Here is a 19,188-nt window from a genome sequence, read left to right on the forward strand (position 1 = left end):
ACAGTCAGGTGTAAGTAAGACGGGCAGGAGAGTGGAACTCGGGTCAAGGCGCGTGATGCAGTTGTCTGAACACACGCACTTGATGCCATTGGAGATGCTCTTTTATACCCAAGCCTTTAGAACAAAGTCTGCAGGTTTGCTCAAGGACCAACAAGACCTGCACGTGGTTTTGAAGTGGCAACTTGAAGGCCCTGCAGGATACCTTTGAGCATCTGAAGTGGCAGCAAGCTCCTACACTGAGGTATTTGCACCTTGGTGGAATTCAGATGCTTAGCTGACATGGGGACATCTAAGCCTGGATCTCTTCAGGGTCTGTTGCCAACATCCAGGAGTCTGTTCACATCTTATATTGATACCTTGCATGTTCCACAGGATTGGCACATATGAAGCAGAACCAAATGAATTCCCGTGTCTTTCCAGAGCATCAGGTGGAGGACACACAAGTCTCTTATATGGTGCCTATAGATGTCTTTTCTTAGGCAACTAAATGACATTCGTGCTCCTATAGTGAGTATTGTTTCCAATGCCTCACGGTCAGTAGCTTAATGCTATTGCATGGATCTGAATTGTCAAGCTGGAAAGGATGAAATCTTCCTAAAACTCTGTGGATTGCAAATGCGTGGCCAACTGGGTCAAGGGATCATCTCCAGAACTCGTAGCTGTAGCCAGGAGTTTGCGCTCCGTGCTCTGCACCTAGGCCATTATGCAGACAATTCCGAGTAGCCCTTTATTCTGTCCTGAGTAACATGGACAGGAAGTATGACAAAGGGCCTGCAACAGACCTGTTCTGTTCTGGATCCACCAGCAAAGTCTGAGTACGCTACCTGAGGACGCTTAACATGTCTGGAGTAGTCTGTGCGAATGCAAATCAATTGTTTCATCATTCACCAGAATGTGAATCTGGAAAAGCAGCTAGGCACATAAATACATTTAAGTATATAAATCCAGGCAAGATAAGCCACACTGCTAAAGCTAGTAGAGTTGAAGCTCACATCCATTTTTTAGTTTACATTTAAATCTAGGTTCATTATACTTAATGGAAAGAAACAGACCCCTCCAGAGGGTTGCCTCCAGCCAGTTGTCGACAATATCATTCTCAGGCTATGCCCACCCAAAATGTAACACATGCTAGCTCTCTTCAGCTATACAGAAGGTCTGAATGACAGGAGAGTCATTCAGCTGCCTAAACATAGCCGTCAAGTAATCACTTAATACGACTGCATGGGGCTGCCAGCTGTGTCTCAAGTCCTGCAGGAGACACTCATGCTTCTGTATTGGAAGCCAGAGACCAGATGCGGTACTGTAAGACATCTAAAAATGATGGAAGAAGCATCAAGTCCTTTGTGGAGGTTTGAACTCAGCGGCAGCCAGGCAGCACGTGGCCGGCTGTTCACCTCCCCCTCCCCCTCTGGTAAGATAGAGGAGGAACAAAAGAAGAGAATTCGTGGGTTGAGTAAAAAGAAAGAATTTACTAAATATGACAAGAGAACAACAGTAACAGTAGTGAGTTCAAAAAGAAAACGGGTACAATGCAGCAGTGGTTTACCGAGCGCAGCAACCGCCCCCCCCAGCAACAATACTGCCCGACGAGCAGACGGCAAGCGAGAGAGAGAGAGAGACCCCGAGAGCGATCCTGCCCGCCTGGGCATGACATAACACGGTATGAAATACTCCAATGAAAATTAACTCCTTCCTGGTCGAAACCAGGACATCCCTGAATGTCTCCCCCGATTTAGATCTACGCTGTTAACTTCTGTGTTGAACTACGTGACATAATCAGTAGTTTTTCAGTCTTGCAATACAGTGTCCTTTTGAGCTCTCTGCTTATAAACATGAGAGGTGGAGTAAGCCCATTCCGAGTCTTCTCCTTGTTTAGTCACTTTCCTCCAGGAAGAAGTTTTCTCCCTAAGATTTTTTTCAGGGCAGATCTCACCTCCTGGTTCCTAAGAGTGTAGACCAAGGGGTTCAGAGCTGGAGTGACAGCACTGTACATGAGAGACACTTGCACATCCCTCTTAGGGGAGCTTCCTGCGGAGGGTGGTGTATAATTGAAGAGCACGGGTATGTACAACAGTGCCACAATGGTGAGGTGGGAGGCGCAGGTGGAGAAGAGCTTCCATCTTCCTTCCTGGGATCGGACTTTCTGGAAGACGAAGGAGGTGATGTAGAGGTAGGAGAGGACTATGAGAGTGAAGGGAACTAGTACAATAGATGTGGTGACAATATTGAGGAGGGTCATGTTGAGGCTGGTACTACAGCAAGCCAAATTCAACAGTGGCTTGATGTCACAGAAGAAGTGATGAATGTGGTTGTGGCCGCAGAAACGCAGTTGAGAGGTCATGACTGAGTGCATCGTGGCATGTACAAAACCAGCGGACCAGCTGGCCACAGCCAGCAGCAGACAAGTGCGTGGGCTCATGATAAGGGTGTAGCGCAAAGGGTTGCAAATGGCCACATATCGGTCATAGGCCATGGTGGCCAGGAGCACAGCCTCAGTACTGCCCAGGAAGTGGAAGAAGTGGAGCTGGGCCAAGCACCCACCAAAAGAGATGGGCTGATGCCCAAAGAGAAAGCCAGTCAGCATCTTGGGAACAGTGACTGTGGAGTAGAAAATGTCCAGGCAGGACAGGTTCCCCAGGAAGAAGTACATCGGTGTGCGGAGCCGGGGCTCACATATCACCATGGTCACAATGGCACCATTTCCCAGAAGACTGGTCAAGTAGAGCAAGAGAAAGGAGACGAAGAAAAAGTGCTGCAGCCCCTGGATATCGGTGAGGCCCAAAAGGATGAACTCATTGACCTCTGTCTGGTTCACCATTGCTAGAACCATAAGAAGCAAAGGCAAAATGTCAACGTTCCACAGTTGTGAGGAGTAACAGTGTTACAAAACTCATATGTTTCTGTGCTATTTTAATACAAACAAATTCAGAAAAGAGCAAAACATAACACATGCAATCTAACGTAAAAGCTGCGTAGAAACTCAAGAAATGAACATGGGGAAAAATAACTTTAATGTAGTCTTCTGCTTTCTTTCTAGAACAGAGTAAAATATTACAGAGGGGAAAATATTCAAATAAAAAATTCCATCTCTGCATAACAGCAGAACATGTAAGATGTAAAACATTGCTGCCTCTTCACCTTCAGCCACATCCATATTTCAGTTCTGCTCATCTGTAACTTCCTGCTACAACCTTGGATCTCACCAATGAACCTTCTGACTCATAATGTGAATCACTCCTGATGCTTTCTTTCTACTATTGTGTCTACGTGTCATTAAGCCAATTTCAACTTTCACATTTCTAATGGCTACCATCTCTTCCAGACAGTTCTTTGACCTTAAAAATTGCACAGTTTCTATTTTTTTATGAACAGCTACCAGAAGGTGCTCCAAGGTACCATACATTCATCAGCATTTCTTTTCTATGTTTCCGAGAACAAAGGAAGAGGATGCCTTAACATGTGATGGCAAACTGGTTTTGTTATGGGACTGTATGCTTTGCCTAAGTCTTTGTGTTGAGCAGCAGCAGATGAATGGGACAAAAGCCAGCATCTCATCTCCTACAACCCTGTGGTGGAGCAAGACTGAATTTGCAGGAGCTGACTTAGCTGGTGCAAGTTCCAGACAAATTGGCTCATCCCACTGAAAGCTGATCGTACTGCCCCACTGAGACAACCTGATCGGTTCTGGCAGTATCGCTGCTCTTCTAAAATGCAAATGAGTAAGCACATGCTTTCACTTTTTTCCTGTTTCAGATAAGTTTGTTTATCGCTATGGGTAAGTCCCAACCATATACAATGAAGAACAAAGTCCTGAGATTTTTTTTTTACGAGGGCAGGTAGGCAAAGGTATTTCTAGCTTACAATACAGATTGCAAATTCTACAAGACGAGCAGTTTTCTCTGTACATTCGATGCAGTGATGATTAATATTGACGAATACACCTAAGGAAAAAATAATTACTTCCAAAATATTTCTTGCAAAGAGGTTGAAACATATACAGATACGTTTCATAGTCTTTCTTGTCCTTTCCACTGAACTATATACTTTTATTGAAAACAGGTGATTTTTGAAAGTCATATATCTCCAGCCCAGTCACTCTTTTTCTCATGCTTCTCTATCTTATTATTTCAGCATGAAACCAGTAAACAAACAGAAAACTTCTAAACTGATTTCATAATAAAAAACATGAGCGTATAGCCTAAAGGCAATTTACACACATATGCGTCCACTCTAAAGACCTGATCATATTTCTCTGAAAATACTTTTAGTCTGTTCTTTGAACAAGCTCTGTTGGAAGCATTAGATCTAATAATATTAGAGCCTTATCAAAATTGTAGTCAGTCACCTGCATTTGGAGAGGTATAGATGCAATTCTAATTTGAAGACTCTTGCTTAAACACAAATGCAAAGAGTGCTGAAGCCTGCCTATCTTTCCAACTACATAAATTACATCATAAAAAAAGGATAAATTTGCAGAAACCTCACCTCACTACTAATCAGCATTTTTCTCCTTGTAGTAGGGCCCTCTGATAGTGAGTCAGAAAGCAAAGCTGAGGACAAAACAACTTACTCCGTGGAGTTAAAAGACTGAGAATATCTGTTCTCCTATTTTCTTCCACCCCTACTTGGCATTCTTCTAGCTGAGAGATGAATACTGCAGGTGTGATGAAACGGACTACTGCAAGTTCCCAGGGGCTGGGTGCAAGGAAGAAGCTTTGCAAACTATACCCGAAATCTCTGATGACCTAGTTAGAGGGGGGGGAAAGTCTTTTTATCATGTCCAGAATGTGCAAAATATCAACGACAACACGTGGGAAGTAAATTTCCTATTGCTTTGATCAGTCTCCTGAGAGGAGATTTGTGAACCAATGGTGAGTTGCGAAGCAACGAACAAAGTGTTCCCTAAACATAATGCATAGATGAGCCTCCTGCAAAACAGAAGACAAAAAATGAAGCAGCGCACAGAGACTAGCTAATAACAGAAAAACCCTTCAAAACCCAACCAAACTGACCAACCCTTCCCACTCCTCGCCCCCTCCAGAAAAAAAAAAAAAAAAAAAAAAAACCAAACCAAAACACAAATATCTCCATGTCAGTGCACAGAGTTTATGGCTGAAATTTCTACTAGCAATAGAGACACGAGTTGTGCAGCCTCAGCTGAACTGGAGTAGTGTTTGGGCAATGTTTCCTAAATCTCTTTCAAATATTAGAATTTGCGAAACCTTGTATGTGTTCCATCCACAGGACATCCAAAGGACTTTCTGGCCTTTTTGCAGTCAAAAACATCCCAAACGTTCAGTCTTGTGGAAAAATTTCCACAGCTGTTTACAGAAGTAACATGTTCAGTTCTAGCCCAAGTAGTCCAGATGTCGGTGTGTAAATCCTGCAGGAACTTTTGAATCACACAGATGCCTCTTTCTAGGAAGGTGGCTTTAACATTTCCACTATAAAGCTCCTGGCAGCTCAGCTCCAGCCTGAATAATGTAGGTTGGAAGAAACCTCTGCCGTCTCCGGTCCTTCCCCCGCTCAAAGCGCGCCAACTGGATAGGGTCTTGTCTAGCAATGTTCTCATCAATTCCAAGGACATTTGGGCAAACTCTCTGGGCAGCCTGTTCCAAGTCTGAATACCCTAAAGGTGAAAAAGTATCCCCTAGTATCAAATGCAAATTTCCCATGTTCTGACTTGTCCCCGTCACCTCACATCACCGTGCTCCTCTGAGAATTATTTGCCCCCATCTTCTCTAAGAGAATTCTCCCCCACACTAAGTAGCTGCAGACAGCAATGTGATCTCCTTCCCCTAGGAAGGGACAGGGATGAAGAAGCCTAGTCTCCCAGCGCCTCCTTGCCCTTGCGGTGCGTCAGACCACTAATCACCCTGGTGTCCCTGCGTTCCTCCACTGGACTCGCTCCACTAGGCAATGTCTTTCCAGTACTGGGCAGTCCAACATTGGACACATGCTTCCAGATGTGATCCCAGAAGTGCCAAGGAGATCACTCCCCTCCACTGGCTGCCTGTGCTCTTGCCAATGCACCCCAAGATGCATTTGGACTTCCCTGCAGCGAGGGCACACTGCTGGCACACCTTTGACTTCTTGCCTGCCTAACCCCCAGAAGTTGCTTTTCCTGCAAAGCTGCTTTCTACCCAGTCATCCCCTGGCCTGCCCTGTGGCGTGGCATTGTTTCTTTCTTCCCAGATGGACAAGTTTTCATTTGCTTTTGTTGAACTGCAGGAAGTTCCAGTCAGACCATTTTTCTGGCCTGTCAATGTCCCCCTGAAGACAGGCTCTTCCCTCCAGTGCATCACCACGCCCTCCAGTTTGGAAGCATCAGCAAACATGCTGAGAGTGCACTCTGTTCCATCATTCAGGCTGTTCATACAGAAATTAAACTGTAGTAGCCACAGTACTGATCCCTGAGAATTACCACTGGTAACTAGCTGCTAGCAGGACCTCTTATCACACAGCCATCTGAGCCTGCAATGCTGACCATTGTCATTATTATCCACTTGCCCAGAGCGTATCTTCCAAATTTAGATCTAAGGAGTCTGTAGGAGACCGTACTGAAGGCCTTGCCCAAATTAAGGTACACAACATCCACTGCCCTCCCATGTCTATCCAGTCAGTTATCTCATCATAGAAGTCAGACAAATTGATCAGGCCTCATTTGCCCATGTTGTAGTCATGCTGGCTGTTCCCATTACTTTCTTGTCCTTCATGGACCTCAAAATGGCTACCAGAAGGATTTATTCCATCACCTTCCCAGGTACAGAGGTGAGACTGTAGTTCCTCGGCTCCTCCTTCTTGCCCTTCTTGAAGAGGGGTGTGACGTTTGCCTTTTTCCAGGCATCAGGACCTCCTGTGATCACCATGACCTTTCAAAGACAAAAGAGAGTGTGAACTTGGAGTGGCATCAACAAGTCCCTTCAACACCACCCTCGGGTGCTTCCCATCCGGTCTCATGAACTTTTATATGTACAATTGACCTAAGTGCTCTAACTGTGTCTTCTTATCCTGCTCCTGCTGCTTCACTGCCACATACTTTGCTAGTAGGCTCAAGGGACTGGGGGCCCTGGGGGTGGACCTTATCAGTGAAATGTAATGCATTTTCCTTAGCCTTTCTTTTTCTGTCAGCGTACTTCTAGAAGCTCTTCTTCTTGCCCTTCCAATACCTTGCAAGTTCCAACTCCAGCTGAGGGCTGGCTTTCCTGCACGTTCTCCATCCCTGCATGGTCTGTGTTCCTTCTGGTTTGCCTGACCCTGTTTCTACCTTCTGTACACTTCCTTTCCTGTTTGAGCCAGGGGAGTCAGGAGTCAGCCCAAGGGCTCCTGGTGCCTTTCTGAAGCAAAACAGCTGCCCGCGCAAAATATGGGAGCAATGCAGAGATTTGGCTGCCTTACATACCACTCTAATAGTAAGACAGGTTTGGTTATTCTCCTTCCCATTGTCCTCTGATAATGTCCTAATAGTCCTTGCATCTTCCCACACACCCATAAAGTAGACCTCCTCTAAACACATACACATACTCTCTGCTACGTTTCGTGTCACACAGCCATTTTAGTACCTATGAACTCCTAAGGAATCTTAACAAATCACTTAAATGTCTCAGGTCCAAAAAGGAGCCATATTGGAGCGATGTATTGGACAGGCTACTCTGGTAGTGTGCTTCAAGATATTATTGACCTGAACAGTGAGGGGGGGAAAGTTGTAGCTGGAAGACCATCCCTGGGCACTTGGAAGGATGTGTCAGAGCACCTTCCTGCTAATTGAATGAAGAAGTATTAAAAAGTGACACTCAAAAGTAAAAGAATGACAAACAAACAAAGAAAAAGCAGACAATAACCCTCGTTATTGCCCATAATGACACCTATAATTACCTCACTGCAAGCAGGAATCAAAGAACTGTGGAGCAATGCTGACAGTCAGGCAAAGCCTTTTTGTCTAAAGGGCTGCGGCATATACAAAGTCAGGGAATCACCAAAGCCAGGTATTACTCCAAAAAAACAGATGGTATATATACAGACAAGCAGCTCTTGCAGGAAGCGTGAGCCACTCGGGCCAACTGACCTGTGGAACGGCAGCGGCTGAGGAAATGGCAGTAAGAATGTAAACGCAATTACCTCTGGTCTCTCTGGGGCTGAACACAGAGCACGGCATCATTCCAACTGTGTGTGGTTTTCCCCCTAAGGTTGTTACGTCATGTTAGAGCACAACCACCTCCTCCAGCTGTGCTGGCCCACAACCCTCCTGCTCAGCAAAGGGGATGTGGCTGCCGCTTTCCTGCCTGCATGTTCAACCAGCAGCGAAGCTGAGCATGTATCCCACACACACACACACACACACAGATGCACACATAGAGAGGATGCTGACACAGCCCGTCACACAAATTGCCACAGACAAGGTGCTGCCTTCAACAGCACCTTCATAGAGGACTCACCTAAAGCGTAAGCAGAGACAGCCAAGACCCCTTCCTCCTCTTCAGCTGGTAGAGGTGGAAGTTCAGTAGTGAAAGCACACACAGGACACACTCTGGGTTCACAAACATGTGCATGTTTGCCAATCCCTCAAGTACCAACACGGCCCCTCTGTCCACCTGGCATCCCTGCCCAGGTCCCTTACCTGCTTCACAGGTCCCCTACTTGCCACCTGCTATAGTTTGATGCTCACTAGCAAACGCACTCACAGGCTCACACACTCATCGTCGCACAGACACTCCACATTCACAAGTCCCCTCGGGTGTACCGGCACGGACCATCCACCTGCTGGGTGGTATCCTGGCCAGGATACTCTGACCCGGACCCAAGGCCCCCTGCTCGTCCAGCTTGAGGTTTGCTGATGAATACACACTCACACTCCATGCACACCAGGATTGGAGAAGATACAGACATTCAGCCTCTGGTGTGGAGCCCCTCACTCGCTTCATTCAGCCAGTCCCCCCCAGTAGCTGTTTTTTGGGTCACACACCATTCCCGCCACTTGCTCTATTAGCTGACACTATGACCTCGCTTGCTCCAGTAGCTGACACCACAGCCTGCAGGGCATCCACACCCCCAGCCTGACTCCAGCAGCTGGTACCAATTTTCACTCACAGACACACAGGTCCCACTAGTAGCTGAGAAAAGACTTAATAAGAAGATATACGATGCTAGGACAGACTGCGGAGATGAGGCACAGAGCTCAGCTGGGCCAGTGCACTGAGTGGCCCTGTTTTACATGTGACCAGCCCCTTTTACATCCTTTTCTGTCTACCCTCCCTTTGTTCCTCCCTGTTTCCCCTTCATCGGGTCATTAATTGGCCAAGTTTGGTTCTCCTCACTGTCTCCCTTATCATTGGTCTTTGGGGAGGGGTGGCACTGGACTGAAAGCCTTGACTCTGTACAAGCACTGTTCAGCCATAGCCAAAATACTGGTGTTTTATCATCAACACTGTCTGAGCCACAAATGGAAAGCACACACCGTACGGGCTGCTATGAAGAAAGCTGGCTCCATCCCAGCCAGACGCGGTGCAGTCTCCACGTTACTCCACACCAGCTGCATCATGCTTAGGTCCAACATTATCTGATACATCGAAGTATCCTCTGACCATTCATTCACACATTGTTTCATTTCTATAGGCTACTCAAACCTTTCCTCTTCCCTAACCCACGCTCCATTGAAGTATTTCATCCTTCTTTTTATTTCCCATTTTATCTGTTTCTTATTCCCAATATCCCCTCTTACCAACACTTGTAACTTATACTGCTGTGGTGGGTTGATCTTGGACTGCAGGCAGACTCCCGCCTGTTCTCTCATGCACCCTCCTCAACAGGACAGGACAGGACAGGAGGAGAAAACAAGATGAAAAAGCTCTTGAGTTGTGGTAAAAGCTGGGACATCATTGATTGATTACCGTCACGGGCAAAACAGATTGACGCGGGAAAAATTAACTTAATTTATTGCCAATTAAAATAGATTGGATGGGGAGAAACAAAGACAAAACTAAAACACCTTCCCCCCACCCGTCCTTCTTCTTCCCAGGCTCAACTTCATGACTTCATTCCCAAACCTTCTACCTCCTCCCAGCCTCAAGCTGCACAGAGTGGGGACTTGCGGTCAGTTCGTAACAGTTTGCTTCTGCTGCTCCTTCCTCCTCACGCTTTTCCCCTGTTCCAGTGTCGGTCCTCTCTGGGGGCTGCAGTCCTTCGGGATAAACCTGCCCTAGCATGGGCTTTCCATGAGCTGCTGTTCCCGCTACCAAAACCTGGCCACATACAACCAATACACCAGGTAATTGTATAATTGTCCTTTTGTATTTGTAGTAGATTGGCTTTGTTACTTCTGGTCTAAGAGACAGTGATTTAAATTAGGTATTAATCACAGAAATTGGAAGAGAAAGTTCTGCTTGGGTAGAAGCAAGACCAGAACTGGGGTTGAAATTAGATTGAAATAAGCAGAGAGAAAATAAAAGCTCAAGTCAAATTTTCCTCCATCTGGCAACCCAGAAAAAGAATCAGACAGAAAGTATCAGGTTCAATGAGTTAAAAAACAATTCCCTCCCATAGCTTTCTTTCTGCTTACATGAGAAGGGAATTAATTAAAACAAAGCTACTCTAGTGAGCTGGCAATATTTCAGTTTACCCTTTCTGTTTTGAACTGAGCAAGTTACTAGCTAGTTTGGGAGAGAGACCTTTGTTCTGAGAGGAAAAAAAAAATTCAGATCAAGCCTAGACTTGAACCCAGCCTCTCCCATCTGTAGGAAAGACACTTCCAGGAGACACAGCTCCTCCCCTCCAGTCATAACGCCCTTAACTTGTTTCTCAACTCATTATTGAGGTGGGGGGTTTTTTTGAGGAGGGAAAAGTTCCAGGCTATCACTTTTGCTTTGACAGAGAGGAAAACAAACTTCTTTTTTTCCCAAGCCAGAGACTTTATATACTTATGCACATAGAGGTAGAATGATGGGGGAGGATAAGAATTTTATAATCCACTTTTGTAACGTTTCTATACTGAGTCAGGTTTACTTCTTTGTTTGCAAGGCCAGAGGTACAATAACAATTGTAATTTTTTCTAATATGCCGAGTAAAAGAGGCCAGGTATTTTAGGGATTTAACAGGAAAGAATTGCTAAAATAGCACAGGTCTTTTTGAAAGGCATTTCACTTCATCCATAAATTCCCTTTAATTTTTTTACTAGGGAACCACTTACGTTCTGTGCAGCTATAAGGAATCTGTCACCTGGGTGGAGAAAAAATGGCCATCTGTTTCCCAAGTAACCACTTGTCAATGCATCTCCTCAGGCTTTGCTTGACTTCCTGATTCCTCAAGCTGTAGATGATGGGGTTGAGTATGGGGGTGACTACTGTGTAAGACAGAGAAACCATTTTCTTCATGTTGGATGAGAGGTTGGACTTGGGTCGCAGGTGAATGATGCCAGTTGTGCTGTAGAAAAGAGTCACTACAACCAGGTGAGATGCACAGGTGGAAAAGGCTCGCCTCTGGCCCGCAGCTGAGGGCATCTGAAGAACAGCATGTATAATGTGAAGGTAAGAGATGGCTATCAGAGAAAAGGGAATCATCACTATTATGACAACAGCAATAAAAATCAGTAGTTCAAACAAGGCTGTGTCTGCACACACCAGCTTCAACACAGGAGAAACATCACAAAATAAATGATCAACCTTGTTTCTCCCACAGAAGGGCAGAGTAAATAACCACGTGGTGAAGCCCAGAGCCACAGAGACACTGGACATCCAAGACCCTATAGCCATCTTGTAGCAACGATCCTTGTTCATCATGGTGGTGTAATGCAATGGATGGCATATTGCCACTTGCCGGTCATAAGCCATTGCACCTAAGAGGAAACACTCGCAGGTGACAAAAAGAATAACGCAGCTGAGCTGCAAGGCACAAGCTGAGAAGGAAATAATTTTTCTCTCCAACACCACACTCACAAGCAGCTTGGGGACAATGCTCAGGCTGTAGCAGATCTCTGTCAAGGCAAGATTCTGTAGGAAGTAGTACATGGGTGTGTGTAGGACAGGGTCAATGGTTGTGATCACAACAATTAGAGAGTTCCCTATCAAGATCGCCAGGAACATGACGGACATCAGCGTGAAAAATAGGAGCTGCATCTTGCCATGGAAATCAAACCCCAGAAGTAAGAAGTGAGTAGTGACGGTTTGGTTTCCTGGCTTCATTTCCTCAACAGGTTCCATCCTAAAAGAGAAAAAAAAACCACACTAAAGAAGGGTTAGTAGCTTGAGACAGACTTGGGGTCTCAGAAATAGCTACAATTGCAAGTAAAATGGGGTTTAAAATATGTGGTAAAACTTGGATTGCATATGACAGTGACCCCAGTCTAAAAAGTCTCAGCTGGGGAACCTGTGCAAGATCGTCTTTAACAATCACAGGCTGGGATGCATCTCTAAATTAGGTGAACAGAAGATAGGTATGCATACTTTAAATAACCATTCTGCGCTTATTTTATATAGAAAGAAATGGATACCTCCAAAGGGCAGGTGACCTTAGCATGAGAATGGCATCTATGATGAGACAGAAGAATTTCACTTGGATGTCTCTCAGTTAACTCCATCATCTAAATGTCTATAGACATCTAACTGTGAGTCAGTCATATTAGAATCACTTTACATTTAATGACGAGAAATACAGCACAAGACAGAAGCACAATATCTGTCCTCCAAGATGGATGTCCAAGGATGCCAGGATTGGCAGTAGCATTGATAATGAAGTGAGTATACCATGACCAAATTTTTGGATAGCTGGAATTCACTGAAATTCATTTAGTTGTTGGTGCTCTAAGCTAGGTGATACGGAGATCCTGCGGCTTTCCACCTACTGGTTTGACTCATGCAGAAGTGATCTATCTACATTATTTTCATTGTTAACCCTGTAAAAGTACAATCCAAACCTAAACAAGTTTAAATTAATGGAAGTGTTCATGCACTTACGTTTGTTTCATCAAATCCTATAAAATCCATGTTCTGAGTTTTCATTTCAGATAAGCTCTGGGGAGTAAAAAGATGCTCAACATACAAACAGCTGCCCATGCAAAAGTGGTCACCAGCATCTACACCTACTGCCTTTTTCTGGGAATTTGCCATCTCATCAGATCTAGTAACAGAATTATTTTTCTGGGAAACTTCCTGGATAGTTTCAGCCAAAATATACTTGGCTGATTTTTGAAGGACATGTAAAGAGAATAATAGATTTTTTTTTTTTTCTGTAATTACACCATTGGAACTGAGATAATGTGGCTCACAAGATCTGGAGTTTAACTTTACTCCAAGAGGACTAAGGCTTAAAATTTTCCCTTCAGGATTCACATGCATGAGATGAGAATATATCTATATCTGTGTAACAAAAATCCCAAACCAATAATGAGAAATAAATTGCTTAGACTCCTGTGAAAATATCTGTATGTCCAGTAGAATTTTGGCTTCCATCCACAGATGAAGAAGACTCTTGCCACTTACACAGCAGTCATACTGTATCACTAATAGCAATAAAATAGCTTAGGATTTTCGAGTCTTTTCAGGATTTCTGAAAATGCTTTTTTCTTTACCTTAGCAATGATGAAAGAGAAAATGAGAAGATGAGAAAGTGTAGACACTGTGATTCATTTGTTCAACATATTTATCCGAAAATAGGCAGCTACAGTTGCCAAAGTTTTCTACAGACAATAGAAATAAACAAGTATACTGTCAGTATAATTAATGTTTCTCCACCATAGACATCTAAAATAATATGATTTGTTGATGCCACCGAGGTTCCTATTTCTCTCAAGTGAGTAAGTGAGTAATTCAGATGTAAAAATCTACATTGCTGGTGCCTAAAGGCAGGTGGGATAGATTCCTCCTGTATACCATAATAGCAGCGCCAGGCTCCAATTAGAAAAATAAACCATGGAAACATACTTATGTTTTGGTTTTGCCTTAGGAACCAGCAAAGAATGAGGAATAGAAATTGAAATATTACCTTATGTTACTAAAACTTGTAGAGTTTTCTTTCTCTCTTCAGTAGGGGCAATAATTCCAAAGGCAGAAATTACAAATACAGAGAAAAAAAGGAAAAAAAAAAAAAATCCCTGTGTTTTCCTCTGTAAGAGGCAGCATCTCCTCTCTGATTCCAAGGGCTCCTAGGGCTAATGGGTGAAGGTACTTGAATTTTCGTGTGCTCCCAGTAGGATCAGGTCTCCAGACAGCAACTTTTTTGTACGATGAGATCATATGTTAAGTGATCTTTTTTTTTTTCCATGGTCTATATAAATATGCAGCAAGTTTTAGGACATATTAGCAGGCTACATATAGTACAAGCAAAGTTTCCTCCCACATGTTCAGAGTTGTACAAGTAAGTGATATCGTTGTAATAGTACTAACAGGATATCCTCTTATTCTTTCTCTTATCATCTAGTTTACTAATATTAGGGGAAAAAACGGAGTTTGGCATATGTTTTTTTCACAGTAGCTGAAGAGACTTTCAAGAGATCATAAAAAATACTTGAGTAGCAATGGTATTACAAATATAGAGCATTGCAATACGATACCAATCTACTACATAGCCCTAAATCTGGTAAGCAATAGGTTTTTGTTTGGTTGGGTTTTTTTCCCACTTTTGTCGACTTTATTCTGGAAATAGTAGATTTCTTCTGGTAAATGTCTGCTGGTCATCTGAAGCACTCTCCATGATGGTGTGGTAACTCAGTGTAAGACACAGGTGAAAAACTAGGTGATGTGAATTCAGGACTGAAGTATTTAATGCTTAATCAACTCCAGAAAAGTCTAGGTTTGTATCCTGAAAAATCTAGGAAGACAAGTCGAACAAGTGGTACAAGAAGAAAGTACCAGTGCATCACAGCTGGGAAATGTCACAGAGGAGCCTTTAATACTCTCCTGTTGCAGAAGGTTTGACTTGAGCCCCAACTTCCTGACTGTACACTATGCAGATCTTATCTTGCTTCTGCTCTGTCATGAGTTATGTGGCTTTCTCATTCATGTGAATTGTCTCACTTGTGTGACTACAAATGTCCTTAGACATGTGTGGTGGCACAGCTTCGTCCTTCTGCCAGGCTCCCACCCAGACGCTCTCTCACTCCCCCTCCTCAGTAGGAGAGGACAGGGTGAGAAATAAGATTAAAAAGCTTGTGGGTCAGGGAGATCACTTAGCAATTACCATCATGGGCAACACAGACTGGCTTTGGGGAAATTTAGTTTATTACCAGTTAAAATAGAATCAATGGTGAGAAACAAAGACAAAAGTAAAACACCTTCCCCCCACCTTCCCCTTTTTCCTGGGCTCACCATCATTCCTTCATGTTATTTTTATCCACACTCTGGATGAAGTGATTGAGTGCACCCTCACTATGTTTGCAGATGATACCAAGTTGGGCAGGAGTGTGGTTCTGTTTAAGGGTAGGAAGGTTCTACAGAAGGATCCAGACAGGCTGGATTGATGGGCTGAGGCCAACTGTACAACACTGAACAAGGCTCAGTGCTGGGTCCTGCACTTGGGTCACAACAACCCCATGCAACACTACAGGCTTGGGGAAGAAACGCTGGTAAGCTGCCTGGTGGAAAAGCACCTGGGTGTGCTGGTCAACAGCTGGTTGAATATGAGCCAGCAGTGTGCCCAGGTGGCCAAGAAGGCCAGTGGCATCCCAGCTTGTATCAGAAATACAGTGGCCAGCAGGACTAGGGAAGTGATCATACCCCTGTATTTGGTACTGGTGAGGTCACACCTCAAATACTGTGTTCGGTTTTGGGCCCTGCACTACAAGAAAGCCACTGAGGTGCTGGAGTGTGTCCAAAGAGCAATGAAGCTGGTGAAGGGTCTAGAGCACAAGTCCTATGAGGAGCAGCTGAGGGAACTGGGGTTGTTTAGCCTGGAGAAAAGGAGTCTGACGGGAGACCTTATTGCTTTCTACAACTATCTGAAAGGAGGTTGTAACAAGGTGTGTCTCAGTCTCTTCTCCCAGGAAACAAAGAGTAGGACGAGAGGAAATGGCTTCAGGTTGCACCGGGGGAGGTTGAGGTTGGATATTAGGAAAAATTTCTTCACTGAAATGGTTGTCAAGAATTGGAACAGGCTGCTCAGGGAAGTGGTTGAGTCACCACCCCTGGAGATATTTAAAAGACATGTAAATGTGGCACTTAGAGACATGGTTTGGTGGTGGACCTGGCAGTGTTAGGTTAGTGATTGGACTTGATGATCTTAAAGGTCCTTTCCAACCTAAATGATTCTATGATTCATTCCCTAATCTTCTACCTCCTCCCCCTCTGAGCATTGGAGTGTTCTGTTCAGTTCATTGCAGTTTGTCTTTGTTGCTCCTTTCTCCTCACACTTTTCCCCTGCTCCAGTGTGGGTCCTCTCTGGGGTCTGCAGTCCTTCAGGATAAACCTGCTCCAGTGTGGGCTGTCCCATGTGGCAGTTCTTTTGAGGAATGGTCCACTCTGGGGACCTAGGCCAGGCAGAAGTGTCCCTGACAGATCAGGTCTGCAGCAGTGAGGCTGGACATACATTCATCCAGCTCTTGCTTGTGACACTGCTGGGCCTGGCAAGGCTTGCTTCCACCCTAACAAATACACAAGCTGTTATTTTAACAGTATGCATAAACCTAAAATGAGTTTTGCCCTGCCCTAGCTCTGCATTTCTTTTAAGTACAGCTGGTTGTTATAGTTTTTGCTTGTTTGTCAAAAAAAAAAAACCAAACCAAATCCAAAACCAAAAACCCCCCAGTTTCCTTTAATATTGAGATGATTTTGGTTTCTTTTGCAATAGCTGTGAACAGTTGCTCCATCATCCTCCCCTGAGCCTCAAGGGCTCCTAGCCTCTGCTTGCCTCTTCAGAGCATTCCTCCAGTGTGTGGTGCATGTGTGTGCATGTGTGTGTGTGGGTGGGGGGTTTTTGATCGGCCACACAGGAACGTTCCCTAAAGCATCTGACTGGCAGTTTGCATGATGAAAGTGCATGAGATAATTAAGAATTATTATTCTTCAAATATTCACGCTTTGTCTGAGCATGCAGAGACACAGTTATGAAAGCCAAAGCTGAAATGGAATTAAATCTGGCCGGGGATGTCAAAGACAGCAAGAAGGGCTTCTTTAAGTGCACAGGTGACAAAAAGCAGACTAGGGAAAATGTGGGCCCATTGCTGAACGACTTGGGGGACCTGGCAATACAGGATGTGGAAAAGGTGGATGTACTGAATGCCTTCTTTGCCTTGGTCTTTACTATCAAGACCAGGCTTCAGGAATCCAGGCCCTAGAGATCAAGGGGAGAGTCTGGAGCAAGGATGGTGTATCCTTGGTGAAAGAAGATGAGGTCAGGGAATACCAGACATACATAGTCCATGAACCCTGGTGGAATGCTCCCATGAGTGCTGAGGGAGCTCCTTGGTGTCATTGTGAGATCACTCTCAATAATCTTTGAATGATCATGGTGACTGGGAAAGATACCTGAGCACTGAAGGAAAGCAAATGTCACTTCTGTTTTTGAAAAGGGCAAGAAGGAGGACTCAGAGAACTACAGGCTGGTCAGCTTTAACTTGGTCTCTGGGAAGGTGAAGGAGCAACTAATCTTGTGAACCATTTCCAGGCACATGAAGAACATGAATGTGATCATGAGAAGTAGTCAGCATAGCTTCACCAAGGGGAAATCATGCTCCAAAAGCCTTAGTCTTCTGTGATTAAAGGACTGGCTTGGTAGATGAAAGGGGAGCAGTTAGATATGCCCTTCTTTGCCATTGGTGCAAGGAAGGTGAATGATATCCTGGGCTGCATTAGGAGGAGTGTTGCCAGCCGGTCAAGGGATATATTCCTTCCCCTCTACTCAGCACTGGCGAGGTTGCCTCTGGAGAGCTGTGTCCAGTTCTGTGCTCCTCAGTACAGGAAAGACATGGACAGACTAGACAGAGTCCAGCAAACAGACACCAAGATGGTGAAGAGACTGGAGAACCTCACATATGAGGAAAGGCTGGGAATGCTGGGACTGTTCAGCCTGGAGAAGAGAAGGTTCAGGGGTTTCTTATCAATGTGTATCAACACCTGATGGGGGAAGTAAAGAAGATGGAACTGGGCTCTTTCCAGTCTAGCCAATCTCTGCTCTCAGTCTCTTGTCTACTAGCCTGATGGGAAGGTAATTTTATAATGTTCAGTTCATCTCCCCTAACATGACAAACGTTAGAATTGTTTCCCCAGATCCACATATACTTGATGTAGTAATTTACACAGTTTTTACTTATCATTCCTAGATAATGCAAAAGAGGCAAATGAAATCACTTGCAGATTGAAAAATAACATGAGCATAACACAGCAAGGAGGACCTAGAATGCATCACCTCCCACATGCTGCTCCTTCTCTGTGAATGATGATGTTGTTGCCATTTATGCTGCTGTAGGTCCATGAATGGTAGGTCCATTAACTCAGCCCAAGCAGTCTGTTCCTCTTCTTCTTTGTTCCAGTTGCACATCAGGCTACCCTTGCTGACACCAATGTACTTTCTTATGATCTGCATCTTTTTATATATTATTTTTATAGAGCCATTTGTGATTTGTCCTAAATAGATATTGTGAGGTTTCCAGAGAAATATACTTTTAAACGTCTGTGTGCAGATGACTAGGGGTTTTTTTGCCTAGTGAATAAAAAAGCCCCAACAAGGAGTAGTGGGAAGTTCTGATCCAGCTAGAACAGATTTAAACAACCAGTACAAAAAAACCCAAAATAGTGGAAAAAGGATATTTGGTAAAATTAAAACATTTTTTGACCTCAGCATTAACATTTTCATCTTATTTTTATATTCTTAGCATTATTAGAATATTTTCTGTGTATTTTTTCCCTTTAAGGAAAGTAATATTCAAAGTAATAAAAAAAGGCCTTTCAAGAAACAGGGATAGGTTCATTTTGAAAATGAACCATAGAATATCTCAAGTTGGAAGGGAGCCAAAGTCCAACTCTCTACTCCTCACAGGACTACCTAAAACTAAGAGTGTAGTCCAGACGCTCCTTGAACTCTGACACATTTGATGCTGTGACCACTTCCTGGGAGCCTATTCCAGTGACCAACAACTCTCTCAGTGAAGAACCTTTTCCTAATGTCCAATCTCAACTTCCCCTGACGCAGCTTCATTTCATTTCCTTGTGTCCTATTGCTGGTCACCAGAGAGAGGAGATCAGCTCTTCCCCCTCCGCTGCCACCCTT

At 44.3% G+C, this 19,188-nt stretch overlaps 2 protein-coding genes across 2 annotated transcripts; both read right to left on the minus strand.

Moving 5' to 3' along the window:
* Nucleotides 1-1,876: 1,876 nt before the first annotated feature.
* On the minus strand, nt 1,877-2,821 carry LOC141948096 (olfactory receptor 12D1-like). The gene has a single exon (XM_074880122.1). It carries the CDS (start codon nt 2,816-2,818, stop codon nt 1,877-1,879), a length of 942 nt encoding a protein of 313 aa, XP_074736223.1. The 5' UTR covers nt 2,819-2,821.
* Nucleotides 2,822-11,207: 8,386 nt separating this feature from the next.
* LOC141948094 (olfactory receptor 10A7-like) lies at nt 11,208-12,191 on the minus strand. Its single transcript, XM_074880120.1, has one exon. The coding sequence runs from the start codon at nt 12,189-12,191 to the stop codon at nt 11,208-11,210; it is 984 nt and encodes a 327-aa protein (XP_074736221.1).
* Between the last annotated feature and the right edge of the window lie 6,997 nt (nt 12,192-19,188).

Source organism: Strix uralensis, chromosome 11, assembly GCF_047716275.1.
Source record: "Strix uralensis isolate ZFMK-TIS-50842 chromosome 11, bStrUra1, whole genome shotgun sequence".
Taxonomy (NCBI): domain Eukaryota; kingdom Metazoa; phylum Chordata; class Aves; order Strigiformes; family Strigidae; genus Strix; species Strix uralensis.

Coding starts and splice junctions, on each gene's coding strand:
- LOC141948094 (XM_074880120.1), bottom strand. CDS start 12,191: ATGGAACCTGTTGAGGAAATGAAGCCAGGAAACCAAACCGTCACTACT.
- LOC141948096 (XM_074880122.1), bottom strand. CDS start 2,818: ATGGTGAACCAGACAGAGGTCAATGAGTTCATCCTTTTGGGCCTCACC.